This window comes from Trichosurus vulpecula, chromosome 8, assembly GCF_011100635.1.
Source record: "Trichosurus vulpecula isolate mTriVul1 chromosome 8, mTriVul1.pri, whole genome shotgun sequence".
Classification (NCBI taxonomy): domain Eukaryota; kingdom Metazoa; phylum Chordata; class Mammalia; order Diprotodontia; family Phalangeridae; genus Trichosurus; species Trichosurus vulpecula.
In genome coordinates this window covers 255,430,086-255,448,262 of record NC_050580.1, presented here as the reverse complement: position 1 = coordinate 255,448,262, position 18,177 = coordinate 255,430,086, and the positions used below count along the sequence as shown (strand labels likewise).

The 18,177-nt window shown below is 42.5% G+C and overlaps 1 protein-coding gene across 2 annotated transcripts in view; it reads right to left on the bottom strand.

Annotated features, from left to right (window-relative positions):
* Positions 1-5,894: 5,894 nt before the first annotated feature.
* ITPK1 (inositol-tetrakisphosphate 1-kinase) overlaps positions 5,895-18,177 on the bottom strand; it is a 310,259-nt gene continuing 297,976 nt past the window's right edge. For both annotated transcript variants that reach the window (XM_036734679.1, XM_036734680.1), the window contains exon 11: positions 5,895-8,844. In XM_036734679.1, coding sequence (XP_036590574.1) covers positions 8,519-8,844 — 326 coding nt within the window. In that variant the 3' untranslated portion in view covers positions 5,895-8,518. The remainder of the gene's footprint in view (positions 8,845-18,177) is intronic.

Here is an 18,177-nt window from a genome sequence, read left to right as displayed (position 1 = left end):
CATAGTATTAATGGACCTTTCTTTCTTTAAAATAGTAATATGTATCTAAAACCAAGAGTCAACATTGGGGATAATGGGATAAGTTAGAGGTCTTCCCAATAAGCTCATGGGTAAAGCAAGGATATCTATTATCACTTTTACTATTCAATATTATGCTAAAAATGTGCATTGTAGTAATAAAACAAACACAAAAGAAATTGAAGGAATACAGGCAAAGAGGAAAGCAAAATGATCATTTTTCTAAAAGATATGATGGTTGAATGAAGCCTAGAGAGGCAAATAAAAACCTAAATGAAACAATCAACAACCTCGGCAAAGTAGCACGCTACAAAATAAACTCATACGAATCATCGGTATTCCCACATATTACCACCAAAAGCCAGCAGATAGAGACAGGGAAATTCTATTTATAATATCCATAGACCTTATGAAATACTTGAGAATCCATTTGCCAAAATACACATAGGAACCACAGCCAACACAAGTGCAAAATGCTTTTTACGCAATCAAACAGATCTACATGACAAAACGTGAATTGCTAATGGGCAGATCAAGCTGGTATTAATAAAACTGGCATTACTAGCTAAACTAATTTATGTATTTAATCCAGCGTTAATCTACCTAAGGATAGTTTAAGCGTCAACCTGAGACTGGTTTAGTTTCTTTTTTTATGAAGGATCTTGATTTCATCAATGTGGATAGTCCTTCCATGGATAGAGCTCAACTCCTTTATTAACCTAATCGATGATTTGGGGGAGTTCCTGTGGCACAAAGGCTATAGAGCTTCTTTGCTGACAAGCTTTTCTGAATTTGACTAGGTCGGTTGCTCAACATACAACAGGCATAGAATCCAACACTAGGGTCTTACTTGGTAGAGCTTGACAAAGTTTATCCTCTGCTAGCATAACCTGAGCAAACCCACAACCTCTACAAGGTGGTAGGAGGGAAAGAGAAAAGGCAGTCATCAGACCAGTCCCGTCAAGATGGTGGCAATGGTAGAAAATGGTCAAACCAAGCTCAGGGATTAATGCCTCCAGGTTTGGAGTTCAATCAGAAGTAGCACTTTCACTAAATAGGAGTGAAAATTCAAAGCACTCAGGCCTAAAGGCAGAATCTCCTGGACCAACTCCAAGGGCACGAGTTGATGCCTAGGAACTCACGTCTGCACAGGACCAAGGATGTACTGTCAACTTTTCACACCTGGTTCCCAGACCAAAGAGCTTAGAACACTTTTACACACTTTATCTCATAAGGAACCAGAGAAGGCTAAAGCTGGAAGGAACCTTATTGAACCTCTAATCTAATCATTTAATTGCACACAGTAGTAGTAAACAGACTCTAGCAAAAGGACACGCCCACAGTCATACAGGGGTATGTGTAGACAAACCCAAAGTTACGACAATCATTTAAGGACTCCTCAGACATAAGGCCTAGTTCTGTCTCTTTTGTCCAGACCTCTTAACATGTATCCTTGCAACCTCGTAGGGGCACAACTGAAACAGGTTCTATCAGCCTTCAGATGAAGAAAGATAACCTTGAGACTAAACTGGCAAAGGAGACAAGGTGGAGAATTAGCAACCTTTGTCCCTAGGTCTGGAATCCTGCCAGAGTTGGATCTATTACTGATGCTCCCAAGAGAGGCTCAGCAGGTAGCAGAGCCCACAATGAGTACCCCTTCACGGTCAACACCCTCTCATTCCGTTGGATACCATGTAGTTTTCCTCGACATGTTCTATCTCAGCAGCAGCACTAAGAATCAAAATACTGGGGGAGGGGGGGTGACCCAATTGCAAGTTGGGGCTTGAGAACCCAACCCAGGCTTGTAGAAGGAACAGAATGAGGCAAAGAATCCCAAGCTAAAACTAGAGGGAACGTTAGAACCCATCACAGCTGGAAGGGATTTGAGAGATCACCTAGTTCTATTTCTCATTTTACAGATGAGGAAATTAAAGCCCAGATAAGGTGACCGGCCTAAAGCCCGTGGCCAGTTAGTGTCAGAAAGTCTTGGATGAGACACTTCAGTATGAACCACACCCATACCCGGTGTTGTAAGGCATTTATTTCTTGGTGTGTCTCCAAAACAATTACAGAATTACAATACTTACTGTATCCACTAGTGACTGTTAAAACCCAAATCCCAGCTACCACAGAGGGTTGGCAAATTAGAAAAACAGGACTTATCCCAAAATAAATGATAGTGAATAGACGCCATCATCTCCATCATTATCACATGTACGAAAGCATGCAATAAACTCAAATTCCCGACAAAAGTTTTTGGTTTTTACAGTTCACCATGATTTTATATATATTATATATATTTCTTAGATATATATATATATATATATATATATTATATACATGAATTAAGTACAAAACAAGTTGGACTTTTGGTAATGGATGTCTGTGAACAGGATTGAAGGAAATTACATGATCACAAAACACTGTTTTTTGTTTTTTAAAACACCATGAAGTTGGGATTGCATCTTTGTCAAATCACTGCTGAAGGATCTTTGTAGTCAGGAACAGTATGAGTCAGGAGGGAAAGAGGGATGTGCTTCTATATAGTGCCCTGAATGGAATAGGGCACTGGGGAAAAGTGGTCCCCCAGAGGTCCAAAGGAGCAGCGCTAGGCTTCCTAGACTCATGGGAAGGACAAAGAAGGGTAAGGATGGTATGGAGAAGGAGTTAGGATGAGCAGAATGGGTAGGGGACAAGGGGGAGGGTGTATTCAATGCTATGTGCCTTTACGTAGTCTTTTCCCAGGGATATGAACAAAACTGGTGGGTTCGAGGCATTTTGCTATCAAAACTGGGCATGTCTTTCAACAAGAACGATAAAAGGATTCTAACGAACGTTTGGGTTGGAATGTAAATGGGTACAACGGCAATGCTGGAAAAGGAAGAAATGGAGAAAGCTCTACCTTTCTCTAAGACAGACACTTCCGTGGCCCTAGACAAGAGTTTTGACTAGAGAGTCAAATAAAAACCTAAATGAAACAATCAACAACCTCAGCACGTGCAAATCCACTACAGAGACCCTTCCAGGCAAGAGCCTCTCCCTCCTGCTCCTAGGAGTCAGGCAGTTTGGGAAGCTGCAATGGATGCTGTGATCCTGGCCATCAGGGCCACTGACCAAAGTTACTTATGTTATTGCATCTCAAGATCCCCTTGGTCTTAGGTATCTCTCTTCTAGATTCCATAAGACTTGTGGGACAAAGCCCTGGCCAACCAAGGTGGGTGGCTGCCTGCTCAGAAACAACTAAAGTCCCCATGGAAAGTTCTACAATGAGGACTGATAGCTTCTTCAATGCTTAGGGAATCTTGGATTTGCTGGGAGAGAGGAGCCATTTATTCATAAAAATCATAATGCCAGAGCTGGAAGGGCTTCTCAGAGAATATATTCGAACCCCCTCAATTTATATTATGTGGAAACTGAAGCTAAAAGGTTAGCCTAAAAAAAATCCTTAAATAAACCCATCTTTAACTGTATGATCCTATAAATTAAGGACAAATGATTTGTCTAAGATCACGAGTCTTACATGACAGATCTGGGTCTTGAACCCAAGTCTCATGAAAGTCAGAAAGTCTGGGTTTGAGAAGAAATTAGTTCCTGCTGGCGAATAAATCCATGTGGTTCTAGGAGTAGAGGGCAGAAAAAATATAAAATAGCAAATTTAAACAAAGGAAAAATCTGTAAAACCTACTATGAGAAATGGTTCTCTGTTGAACGTAAGTGCAACTTCTAATGTCTTAGGAAACAGTTTCGCAGACTTCAAGGGGAAAGAGATTGCAATTTCATACCATTAATGCTTTACATGGAAAGCCACACTTCAACTAAAAGCAATTTCAAGACAGAATTTCAGAGCTGGCCAACTGGCCTCTCACAGCAGGTATGTTAAAATCACATATCGACTGTTTCCTATGGGGTATCCTATTGTGCCTATTTATTAAAAAAAAAAAGTAGTTTTGTGGAGTTTGAGAGCACTTAAGCTACAACAGAATTTACCAGTCAGTTGAAAAATCAAGCCTGCTTCATATATCTCAACTGCTTAATCAAACAGAAAAGTATGGACAGTTGAAGGGAGTAAAAGAGAGTCTTGGGGATTTGTTTGGCTATTGAATGGCAATAAGCAAATGGGCTGGCCTATTTGGAGCCAGTTCCTTTTCACACTGTGGATTTAAAAAAAGACTGATTTCAATACATGGCCTTCAACACATGGCATTTTTCCAAGGACAATATGAGCTAGCTTTCATCTGCTTCCTCTTCCCAGTAGTCATGGTGGGAAATGTCACTGAGCACAAATGGAGGTTCCACAGACAGAAACACAATTATCTGGGGGAAGGAATTTTATTAGTCAGACATAAGACCTAGTTCTGTCTCTTTTGTCCAGACCTCTTAACATGTATCCTTGCAACCTTGTAGGGGCACAACTGAAATAGGTTCTATTAGCCTTCAGATGCAGAGAGATACCTCTGAGACTCAGATACTACCTTTCCTAAGACTAAACTGGCAAAGCAGACAAGGTGGAGAATTAGGAACCTCTGTCTCTAGCTCTGGAATCCTGCTAGAGTTGGCAGGATTACTATTACTATATTAATATTACTGATGCTTCCAAGAAAGTCTCCACAGGCAGCAGAGTCCACAATGAGTACCCCTTCACCACCGACACCCTCTCTTTCTGTTGGATACCATGTAGTTTTCTCAGTAGCAGCACTAGGAATCAAAATATTTGGGGGGAGGGCAGGAGATTCCAAAGCAAGACCCCAACTGGCACAGAGGACCAAAGGAACTGACACCACTCTGTAGAGAGTTTCCCAAACTGAGCTTCAGCATACAAGATGGGGCTAAATGCTGGCAGATGCAAGTCTTGGGCCACCAATGTAATTTAAAGCCGTATCTCCATTTATGAAACTACTGCTTACAACCCATTAGGAAACCAAGAAAATAAATCCTAGAAAAACATTTACAATTTCGAGCCATTTATTATTATTTAACCTTGAGAATTTGGGGATTGTTTTAGTGGACGACAGGGAACAGTCGGAAAATAGAATCTACAATGACAAGGCCAGTGGGAAGTAAGAATGCAAACCAACTATGATAACTACGCAAGGTGAATTTCAGGGCAAAAAGGTCTATTTAAACCAGGCCAAGAAACTGTGCCGTCCCTGGCAGATTCCCATGAACTCATTCTTTTTCTTGGGTGGAAAAAACCCAACTGAAAGGGCACATGTCCTTAACATCATTCGTTATTATGAAAATCCTGGGAGGATAAGACTGAAGTAAAGACTCACAAGCTAAAATTGGAAGGAATACATTCATATCAATCTTATTGATAGGAAGTCCTTAGAGGCCTCTTCTTAGCAACACACATAGCTAATACGGTCCATTTCCTTTCCATGTGACCAGGGAGTAGCCAAGTTTGCCAGAAAAGATAAGACTAGAGAAGAATCTTGCAAGCTTTTCAAAATGAACTTTCCCCTTCTCTTGGTTTCAATGTCTCAGAATATTACATAAATAATGTTCCCCAACATTAAACAATCCATCTTGCCCCCCTTACAATCAGCAGTAGTTACCAGATAGCCACACTACCCATGTCCTACAAGATGCCATGTCATTGGAGAGCAGTTACATGATGTCTCTGTGCCCTGAAAATTTGTGAGAAACATTTGGAGAAATAAAAAATAAATAACATAGGATTAAAATCCGGGTGACACTAGCAGGTGCCTAGGTGTCACACTAATAAAAATCCACCTGTTTTCTATTGAGAGTGTAGGATTGGGATTTTATTTTAAAATGGTAAAGCTATTAAAAACAAAATAAAACCAAAAAACCTTTTTCAAAAAGACTTTAGAGAATTACATAACAGATTTTTAGCAACTGTTTGTAAACAAGTATAAAATACAATTACATTTCAGTAGTTTATTTTGGAGAAACAAGGCAGTGCAAAATCGGCTAACCAAACTTTCTAAGGCAAGCCAGATTAATCCACTCTGATTCAAAGGTAGAGCTAAGAAACAGCATACAGACATTAAAACTGGATCTAACGCTCACAAGTCATGTAAACATGGTTAGCTGGAAAGCTCTCAAGTTCCTAGAAAGCCTGACAGTTTCAATTAGGTCCATCCTCTCCCCCTTCCCCCCTCCCTTCGGCCCCACCCCTGTCCCCTTCCCCACCAACTGAAATGATCATTCTCATGTAGATTTTTTCCAACGGGGGCAGGGGGGGCAAAAAAGAAATATCAAAACATTAGCTAGCATTTACCTAGCGCATAAAGGTTTACAAAGCGCTTTACGCATTATTTCATTTGCCCCTCCTTCCCTTAACCCAGTACCATACAGAGTGTACAATGGTAGAATTTCATGCAGAATGTCCTCACTGTACATGAATCAGAAGAAGGTCCAAATATTTTTCTCTCCTAAAAAGCATTTATATCTTACTATTTGACTCAAAAAATAGATTTGACAAAGAAAATCATTAAAAAGTCATATGGGGAGAACATTTATATATCACCACAGATCACTACAAATCTTTGAGAATGTTTTGGAAAAACGAGATTTTTTTCCCCCTTCCCACTAGAGCCTGGGGGCAGGGAAAGCACGGCCAAACAATGGTTCAGAACAGTGTGCCCCGCCCCCCACCAGCCCACAGCAGATCTCAATGGTCCACAAAACTCAAGGTCCTTACTTTGTATAAACTATAGACTGAGAAAGTGTGTCCTTGTTCTTCCTTGTGTCCCTCGCCTCCCACCAGCACTCCAACCCTCTGTTCTGTCTCCTTGGTCTAGACAAAGTTCCAAGGTCGCAGAGGTCAGGGAGGGGGACAGGAAAAGAGCACAGGAGAAAATTGAAGCATTTTGCTCGTCTGCAGTACAGTTTGGACTGGGAAACAGCCATGTACAGCGTGGCGTTAGTTTGGCTGCTCGACAAAATGAAAGTGTTTTTTTGGACTGTTCCTAGACCTTGTATTGAGGGCAGAAGGGGACAAAAAACAACTCCTTTTGCCAATCAAACTTCTGACTGTGAACTTAGTGTTCAGGATTTGCAAGAACAGTTGGAAGTTAAGAAATGGCAGGTGGTGTAGGCTACCAGGTCGTTTATGGACTCTGCCAAAAATCTTTCAATGGTTAGTGTTAACCAGGCTGCATTTTGGTTTATGATGCACACCGTCGCGACTGATGAAACTGACCAACAGTATATAGCCTTGTTTGCAGAGTCAGTGGGAAAAAAACCCGAAAAGAAAACAGTTATGTCCCTCAATTACGCTAAGCTCAGGAGTTCTCCCAGCTCCCCTCACTTATTTAAGATCTAGGAATGATCAATCATAATATTTTATGGCTAGATTGACTCTTAAAAGAATCATCCTTGTCCAAAGAGAAGGAAATTAAAAAGCCCAGAAGAGGAAGGTGACTTTCAAAAGATCACACAGAAAGTTAGTGGAAGAACTGGGACTAGAATCTGGGTCCTCTCATTTCTCCAGCCAGCTATAAAACTGTAGAGTGACGGACCTGGCCAGGTGTGCAGAGGACATCTCTGATGGAAGTCAGAAAGACTTTCAATTGGCACTAGAGTCAAATGTCCTAGAAGCTATTCTAGAATTGGGAAGATTTCTTATGCTTTCCCATTCCTTTCCTGAAAGGGTCTACTCAGAGGAGCCCCTCCTACAGAAACCCACACACCTTATAACCTCTTAAGGTCATTTTGGGTCATCTCCCTCTGAGTTGGGGCAGAGTAGAGAGGGTGAATGCAGCCCAGGCATCTCCTCCTGCTCAGTAGATGTGGCTTTGGGACACACTGCACAGGTCACTTTCCTACTGGGATTGTGTAGTGGGGAACAAGGGGGACTGGGCCCAAAGGGGGCCATAACTAACGGTGCAGGTGGGTAATCAAAAGAGAAGATGAAATTATCTATAATAACTCGAACCGCTCTTTAAATTATGACATTCACACACAATTTCAACCTTGGCCTCTCTGATTCCAGGAGGTCTGGACTTAAGACATAGAATCACATGGACTGGAAGGACCTTAGAGATAGAGCCCCACCCACTCAATTTATAGATGAGGAATCTAAAGCCTAGACAGGTGAAATAATTTGTTAAAGGTCACACAGGTTGGCCCATGGTGGTCAATTACAGTTTATAAAGGGGGAATAACCGCATGTATGTACATACTTACACACACACACACACACACACACACACACACACCATGAGAAACCACAAAATAAATCACCAAAAACAAAAACCAAACATCCCACACATTAAGGTCTAGTGTTGAAAACACAAGTGTGTGTAAACTTGTTAAAAGATTTGTAAATGGAAGTAGGTGAAACATTCCATTTTCTCCTGCTCTGATCACTGTGGTTTTTTTCCCCTCCTTTTAAATCACTGCATCAGGAAATCAGGTTAAAAAAATAATCAATGGAAATTTGTAGTAGTAGGTGGAACTCTTCTAAGCGGCCTGCCTCATTAGCGTGATCCTAGGTGGGCCCTCTGTGTGCCCTGGTCCATGGTTCCACCAGCTATTGAGAGGAAGCTTTGGTGGCCAGTGTAGCCACACAGTGCTGTTGGAAGCTGGGGGACACAGCAGTGTTGCACCCTAGTCTCTGGTGCTGCAGCTTCACCGAGCTGTTGGTCTCACTCTCCACGATCCAGGGTGAGTCTTTGCCCACCACGCTGCCGCAACACCCTGTGCTGGTGCCCCGTGTCCGCTCACCCGCTAGGCCACCAGACGGGTCAGCCAGGAGCTTGTTGTGGTTCAGTGGGGTCATCTCCAGATTCTGGCCTTGCAGGACGCTGGCTATGTGGTTCAAGAGGTCAGTGAAAAATTCAGTCACACCCTCATAGCCTGAGTGAAAAGAAGGAAAAAAAAGAGAGATGGTTGTTTTTTTCTCTAGAACCACAGAATCAGAACATTAAGAGATGGAGGTGGAATGAGAATACCAAATGTTAGAACTGGAAGAGACCTATCTTTGAGATGATCTAATCCAATCCACTCATTTTTCAGAGGAGGAAATTGAGACCCAGAGAAATTAAGTGAGCTGCTCAAAGTCACACAGCCAGAGGCGGGACTAGGAACCAGAGCTCTTTCTACTACACCAATGCTGTCTCTCCCACCCCATAAGTAATGCTGAGTGCTGTGGAGAAGGGACTCTGGGTGAGAACTAAGAATGGTAACAAGGTCATGAAAGGTAAATGACTTAATAAAGACTGTGGAGCATTACCCTCATAATGATTATCACAGCTCATGACATATGTGTACTCCCCCCTCCACAATTCTCTTGCATTTTAATTAGAACTTTTTTTTTTTTCGATAATCCTACGAGGAAGGCAGCAAGGAAATGAAGATTTCCATTTCACAGATGAGGAAACTGAGCTTGGAGAACAAAGTAATTTGATTGGGAATCTTCTGCTCTAAAATGACTCAAATCCCATCTTCTGTAGTTGACTGGTACACATCCCTCTCCACTCCCTACTCCCCTACACCAATGCTCATGTCTGTCTTTTAGATTACATTCATACACTCTGTAAGCCTAGATGCTTGCATGGTGTCTCCCCTATTAGAATGCGAGTTTCTTGAAGGCAGTGGCTGTGTTTTTTACCTTAAAAAAAAATCCCTGGTGTTCAGCACAGTGCCTGGTATATAAAAAGTACTTCATAAATGTATAATTTATATATGGTACAATAAGTACTTAATAAATGCTTACTGACTGCATGTAAAAGAAGTACCCTGAGCTCAGGGACTGGCCCACTTTGTTGGTCCTAGCAGTGCTACACATTGTGTTGGTAAGCAAAATGGCCTTTGTTTTCTTTGAGTAATTCAGTGTATTTCATTGAGCCTTACTAGGTGCTAAGCCCCAGGCCCAAATCCCTATTAGGTGTGGAACCTATGTGGGTGTGGATTGGTGACTGGGGTGGGGCCCAAGGTGGGGCTGGCTAAGGGGAGGTGCTAACTCCAGAGCCAAGACCTCTTGAGTCTTACTAAGTACTAAGCTCCAGGCTCTAAACCCTATTAGGTGTTAACCTAATCTATGTGGATGTGAACCTCCCAGGGTCCTAAGGGGAGGGGCCAACTCAAGAACCAATCACCAGAGCCTAAGTTCTGGTCATTCAGACAACGCTTGATGACAAAAACTCTATTAGAGAAGACAGCTTGGAGATTGAGACTTGCTGTAGCCAGAGATAGCTACAGCCAAAGCTGAAGATGAAGCCGAAGCCAAAGGAGTTGAAGAAGCAGGAGCTGCTGGTAGCAGGGCTGACCGGTGTGTGGACCAAGGAGTGCTGAGCAAGGGCTTGAGGCCAGTGGGTAATCCTCTCACCGGAAGGGGGAAGCATGAATATGATTTGGTTTAATGCCATCATGTTTTTCTGTGGCCTCCTGGTTATTCTTGTGAGGCAGACTTATTGGGCCTGGAAGCTTTTGACCAGGATATCAAAATGGGGACACTGGTTCATGGGTCTGCTACTTTGGAGCTTCAATAAATGCTTTAATTCTTCTGCCTTCTACTTAGAGAATTCCTTACATCCTGCGGTTCTGAACCATTCAGACATACATATGATTCTTTTTGAAATCATAAATTCTGCCTTCATAATACACTCATACAGTAGAAAGGAGAGTATGAGGAGAAAATTACCTAGTCAAATACACGAGGCACTAGAACCGCTAATCTAAGCATGATCTTTGAGAGGAAAAATGCCAGGAGAAGAGACATGTGAGTCAGCTACAAATCAATCTCGCAATCCATCTCTCTCTCTCTCTCTCTCTCACACACACACACACACACAGACACACACACACGATGCTCCCCTAAAGATGTGTCCCTTATTTTCCTTTTTGTGCCAGATCTCTGACAAGTAAAGTCACTCAAATTCTGATGTCATAAGAAGGACCCTTCCTTCCAATCATACCAACAAATGAACTGTTCTTCTCCAGGATCTATGACAAGCACTCTGCTAAGATAAACTGCTCATCTCTTTCTAGGACAAGGATTTCCTAACATGGGTTTTGGCAAATGGATTTCCAAGGGCAACCAACAGGTTTAGAATACACATGGGAAGCAATTTTAGGTTTTCTTCTCAGAGCCAAAGTTGTGCTGACTTCCAAGAAAGGGCTCTGAGACCGAACTGGACCCACTTTGGATCATTTTGGTGGGAGGAATGAAAGGCAATCAATGAATACCCGAGTTTATGGCCCCTAAATGCCAGTTGTCTTTAAGAACTGCTATGAAGAGCTCATAGATACGTACCTCTCTAGTCAAGTCTTACTTTGATGCCATATCATGGTGGTGTCCCTGGGCTTTCTATGATTATTTCAGGGAAGCACAATCTCCGGCAGCTCCTACCAAGTGGAGAAGGCTCAAAATATGGGGCCAGGGGCAGATTGTGATCCTTTGGTCCAAGAGCTAGCCTAAATGTGGAAAAGTTCATCACTAGCTGCAAAGTGACCAATTTTTTGGTCATGGCAACTCTTGGAGACAACCTAGTAAGTCACTAACGGGCTGCAATCTTTACTACAGAGGGAGTCCCCACACTTCATGAGATTTTTGTAGTGTTGGAGGGCTAGTGACACAGCCCTTTAAAACACAGAACTGTCTTTCACAGAATGTACTAGCTATCCCATCTGAAACACTTTGATCTATGCTCCGACAACCTCTCTGAGTTAGACTCACAATTAAAAAGAGTTGGCTGGAGTCTCTTGGCAGGAAAGGAACATTGCTAAATGTATACAATTACTCTTCATTCACCTGATGGTGAATTGATCTTATGTAAGGGACTAATCAAACAGCAAAGTTTAAAAAAGCTGTAATTATAATCATGACATGATAAGCTCAGGGGAAGGGCTATGTCATCCTATTTTAGGAAAAATATTAAATTTAGAATATGAAAACTGCATTTATCCTTCCTAGAGATGACCTTATTATCACAGAAGAGAAATACACACCCACAGATAATAGCTAACATTCTTACAGTGCTTTAAAGATTACAAAGAGCTTTACAAATATTATCCCTTTTTATCTTCACAACACTGGGAGGTAGGTTTTATCCCCATTTTATAGATGAGGGAAACTGAGGCAGGTGGCAGTTAAGTCACTTGCTGAGGGTCACATAGCTAGAAGTGTCTCGCTGGGAGGACCTGAAGGAAACCCCCTTAGAGGGAGCAGACTTTGACTGGTATACTGATAAATCCTGCTTCAGAAATGAGGAAGGAGACTCGGTTGCTGGTTATGGTATCACCACCACCACACAAGTGGTTGAAGCTTCATCACTACCTGATGCCCATCTGGCACAACAAGCCGAACCTGAGGCAATAGCTAGGACCTGTGAATTAGGAAAAAAGAAAAAGTCTAAGGCCTGAACTCAACTCAGGTTTTTCTGATTCCAAGCTCAACGCTCCATCCACTGTACTACTTAAGAATCTAGTCGCCTCTTCTTACTGGTGACAATGGGATATTCTGGATAGAAGTTTTGATTTGTGCCTCTGAAATGCTCCTGTCACATATAATTGTGCAATATGGGAGATTACTGTGCATTTTTAAAATTATAAGTGATTAACTTTTCTCCTGTCAGTTATTGTAATTACAGACACAAAACACTGTTTGGGGAGGATGAGGAAGGCTACTATCATGACAAGGATTCCATGACAAGAGATATGGTGTAGTAGAGCGGGAAGGAGAAAGATCCAAATTCAAGTCCAAATACATACTGGCTGTGGGGCCCTGGTCAAATCACTGAACCTCTTCAAGTCTGTCCCCCACCCTCACCCTCACCCCCACCCCCACAGGAGCTCTGTAAGACTGTAAGTTGCAGAGCAGGTATAAATTTGCATAGGTAGAAGGAATTTCTTTGCTGGGTCTTCTTCCCTATGAGTGTGTGTGTATATACATAGAAACATACGTAAAAATAAAATCTTGCCCACATAATGAGCATGAATGCTCAAAAAGTAACATACTACTAAATAAAAGCTCTTATCGTGTGAGTGTGCACATTCTTCAAAAATCCATAATTTCATCCGTGTAGGCCTCTATACCTTAACAGACTATCTCCATAAGCTTTTGTGACAATAAATAAATAAATGAATAAATGAATGAATGAATGAAATAAAATTCACCACCTCATCAACACCTTCAAATGATGCACTACCTCTGCACTGAATCAGGCTGGTCCAGTCACTTGCTGGACCCAAACCCAAAGTCTCTGCAGTCAGTTAGAACTTTAGAGAGCTTACGCTATCTCATGGCATGGTAGAGAAAGCTAGGAATACACTGCAGATCAAACACTGTCCTTCCGACCTCACTCCCAAATAATATAGTCATAGCCTGGTAAGACTGGTTTAGCCTAGAACGAGACTGCTTGTACATATCCTGGATGCTAGCATTAAAAATGAGTAGGAGGAACATCTACTTAGATCCCTTCCAACAAAGGTTAGGTTAGCCTCAAGACTAAGATGGTTCAAGAGATTAAGGTTTAAACCACTGATACTGCTGTCAGGTTGTTTAAATACAAAAGCATAGATGATTCAGTTGTGGTCTAGCAGCCCTGAGTCATGGAAAAAGCCTTCAGAGTGAGATGACTTGGGTATCTTAAACAACCTTCTTGATCCTCAGATTACTCATGTATAAAACAGAGACAACGTCACCTTTCTCATAAGGCAGTTGTAAGGATCAAAGGGCTTGGTAAACCTTAAGGGGTTACATAATTGTGAGCTATTATCATATCAGCAGTCATAGGGACCTGACCACTTGCTCCTAGGGTTGAAGATGGCTCAGTCTGACTCTGCCAAGCACCATGACTGGGAACAAGATCCTTTGGGTACACTGGGTCAAGTCAAACTAGGTTGCATTAACTCCAATTCCGCTCATAGGACCGAGTAGAAGAAGAGAGGTTCTGGAACGCATATATGCAGAAAACAGGGAAAAAAAACCCTGAGCTTTGCCTTCTAATCTACACAATGTTCTGTAAATACCCTGAGAATTAAGCTGTTCCCCCAGCAACAGCTGAATATGCAAAGATGAGGTCCTCACTGAGCCAGCACCAGCACAGGGTTGCATTCTCTTAATGAGACCTTTCCTGTTGTTGGTCACAGGCTAAGAACCAAAGAGTGACCCAGGCATGTTCTAAAAATCATTCCTGTAGTCTGTGAAATCTCACAGAGCTTCATTTCAAGGTAAAGAAGAATCTTTTCAGAGAAAAAAAAACCTCAGTAAATGTCACAAACTCTGTTGCTCATACCTCCCAGTCCTGACACCCACCTTATTCCCACAAACTGAGTCTATTTTAAAAGTCAACTAGCAAAGTCAGGAAAGGACCCAAGTGAGAAAGTGAATCAAGACAATGTGGGCCTGGGCAGTACCGTACAGGAAAACACCAACAGTTTCACATGTCTTTGTAGCTGACACCAAGACACCCCTCTGGAATATTCAAAGGCTAAATGGTACCAATGATGGGTTTCCCTAGAGTCAAGAGCCTGGATGATCCTCCTAAAATGAGCTGACCTCTGCCTACAATAACATTCATGAAATGCTTTAGAATGCCTGAATAGTTACCTAATTGGGAGCCATTATCATATTAGCAGTCATGGAGCCCTGGCTACTCACTCTTGGCAGCAATAATTTCAAAGGATCCTGTTTCTCAGGTTTTCTGAAGTGGCTCGGAATGAATTAGATTTATCTCTAGGATGGGGACAGATGGGAAATCTAAAAGATGATGCTAACTTCCATGTGAGCTCTTATCCCTAGGCTAAGAATTAAAACACAGGATCATAAGTGTAATTGGGAAAGGGATCTCAGGTAAGAAAATGAGGTTCAGAGAAATGTGTCTAAAGCATGACTTGAATTAAAGTTTCCTTAATTCCAAATCCAGTGCTCTCTATCCATTAGAACGAGAGCATACCAAAGCCTAAAGTAGAAGGTGAGGCCCTTTATTGAGAGGGCCAGGGGAAGAGGTGATATGAAAGCTATGAAGGATGTGAAAGTCAGGGAAAAAAATCGATTTTCACCAAGCAGCAAGAGCCCACTTGACGTTAAGTAACAGTGAGGAACAAATGAGCGAATATGTGTCAAGTGCTTTGCAAACCTTTAAAGGGATGCAGAAATGTTAGCTATTGTGAATGGAGACCTGACCTTTGTGGCCAGAACCCTTAGGTTCAAATCTGACCTGGGACACAGGTACTGGCTTATGATGCAGGACTCACACTTAACCTCTCAGTGCCCCCCAGGTAACTCTCAATGAGCAGATAAAAAATGCAGAAGTCCCTCACAGATACCAAGCCACTACTGCAACAAGGCGCAACATACCTACACTCACACACTTACTCTCCAGGTTAGTTCTCCAGGGAAGGAATGAACGGCTTCCAGGGGTCCCCAACTCCCTCCAAAGGACTCTCTATTTGCTCAAAGCATAACCACGAGAGCTTTCATTTATATGGCACTTTATGAAGCGCTTTCCTTACCACCATTCTCTGAGGCACGAAGGTATGATTACTATCATTTTAAAGAAAAGGAAATACTCAAACTATGTAATGAGGGAGGGACAGAATGTTCCACAGTATGGATAAGAGCTCAGGCTTGAGTCTGGATCTTCTGGCCCCAAGTTCAATGATCAATTCAAGATCCAATCAAATTCAATAAGCATTTGTTAAGGGGACTGGGGACATAGAGCCAAAACAAACAGTGCTTGTACTCTAGGAAGCTTATACTCTTAAGGAGCGTACATTGCCTTGTAATGTAAAGAGAAAAGCCTGACGAAGTAAAGCCCTTGCTACAGCTCCCCAAACTGCCACCAGAGACTACCTCGGCAGAGTTACGGCAGCTGCCCCTCCCTCTGCCTCTGGACTCAGGAGAACTTTTGAGATCCTTGTTACCTAGATACTTCTCCCTTCCCCAAGTCCACGAGGGAGCGGCACATTCACAGCCTGGTACATGAGCTATCAGGCACATCTCCCTGCTTGGCTTCCAGGCTGACTTTATTTTAGCTCTGTTTCATCAGCCCTTACGGCACAGTTCCTCTTCATTTCCTTTCCTCCTACCTTTGCTGTTACTGAACAGGGAAACTAAGAAAGAATGTTAGTGCTGGAAAGAGCCTTAGAGCGCCTGCTGTCCAAACCACTCAGTTTACAAAAGAGGAAACAGGCCCAGTGCTAATGACCGCTGGGAAAACACGGGGCTTGGGCCAGATGGTTGCTAAGGCTCCTTCCGACTCTTGAGGTTCTGTGAGGCGACTCCTCGGAGATCCCAGAGCCAGGGAGCAGTAGCAACGGGACTAGAATTCAAGTGCTGTAGGCACAACGCTTATTTCCCTATAGGATGACGCTTCCCAAATACCGGAAGGGGGAACCCAAGACCTCTGCAGCCCTACCTAGTACATCTTTCCTGCCCGGAATTCTCCTCTCTGCCTAAATTCTAACCACCCTTTAAGGCCAGCATCATTCTGACTTCCTCCTCCTTCCTTCCATCTATTCCCTGGACCCAGGCAACACCACAACGATTCCTGCTTCCTCTGAACTCACAGCTCTTATTCTCTATGTCATTCGCATGCCATTTATCTTCCACTATCGTGCAATACACCTGGTCATACTTTTCTTGTCTTTCCAATTATGTTGTCGAAACTTGTTGTTCATCGGCATCAATTTTGGAAACCAACCACCGTCACCTCCGATTCACAACACAGCATCAGAGCAAGACTTCGGTAGCAATGTATAAATGTAAGCGATCACAACAATTAAATGAGATAAGCATATTGTCAGCATCTTGCTAGTAAAGATCTTTGGGCTGACTCTAATAGAGTCCCCATAAAATACAAGGTTGGTCAAGATCAGCAAATCACAGATTTCAGGGCTGTAAAGGACGCCTCGCTGTGCATTCCCCTCATTTTACAGACGATGAAACTCCGGCATAAAGAGTGCGAGTGATCAGCCCAGGACGGACAGCGAGTAGTGGTCAGAGGCAGGATTTAAACCCAGGTACCTCTGACTCTAGGCCCAGCCCTCTATCCACGATACCTCTTCTAGCTGTACAATTCTGTTCCAAGATTTTATGTTCTAAGGTCTCTTTAAGCTTTAGCATTCTATAGTCTAACTTATCAATTTTAACATTCTATATTCTAAAATCTTGTCCAGCCCTTAGATTTGGGGAGAGACAAAAGGCCTGAATTATGTTGCCTCTTTGACTCTGGGCCTCAGTATAACCAACCTGCTTATTTCCCTCCTCTGGGTCTATTTTTTTCTCTGCAAAATAAGAAGGCCAAATTCTAGATAATCTCTAAGGCCCCAGATACCTTTCTTCTGTCTTCATTAAGTCACACTCACACATATTCTAATCTCCTTGAAAAAAGCCAAAGGAAGATGATGCTGGGGAGAATAAAGCTCTTTCCTGCTTAAGTTATTTCTTTTAAAAAGTGTTTGGTCTCTTTTGTTTTTACATCACCTTTATTTCCAAAAATATTGGTCTCTCCTCCCCAGCAAGTCATCTCTTTTCACAAAGAATAAAAAAGAGAAGAAAAAAAACCTGTTTTAGTCTTAACAGCAAAGAGAAAAGGTGAGAGCTTCCCAACAGAAAATCTGGCATGTTAGAGAAGTGTTTCATTGTCACAACTCAAAAACCCTCCAGAAAATTGTTCACTCCCCTTCTCCCCCCTCCCTCCTATGTAAAAGCTGCTGGGAATAAGGCTCTGAGTTTTTCCCCCAAGGAATCTCAGAGTCAAGTCCCTGCATCAAAAACAATGTCTAAGCCATTTACAGAGAATGCTACATAAACAAAACATCCTAAGATACGCATCCAAGGCAAACTCTAGACTCAAAGAAACTAGCTCACGGTCACTGAAGCCGTTGTTCTCAGGGGAGATGGAAAGTGAAGGTTGGTGAAGGGCCAGCTTTCTAGCAACCAGATCACACTGTCCCTGGCTCCTGACCAAGAAAGGACTAGTTATTCTAGCATGTTTTTAAACAGATGCAACCAAGTACAAGGATCACAACACATTACTCAATAGCGGAAGCGACAATTCCGCACATCTTGTGGACAGTTTTCAGTTCAGAGACTGCCTAGGGCAGGCAGTTTGTAGTCTTCACAGCACTCTGGCAGCTGTTATCTGATTTGACCCTAGCAGCAACCCTAGGAGGTGGGTTTGTACAAGCATCCTCTCCCATTTCACAGCTGAGGAAACTGAAGCTCACATCTCTCCGCTCATA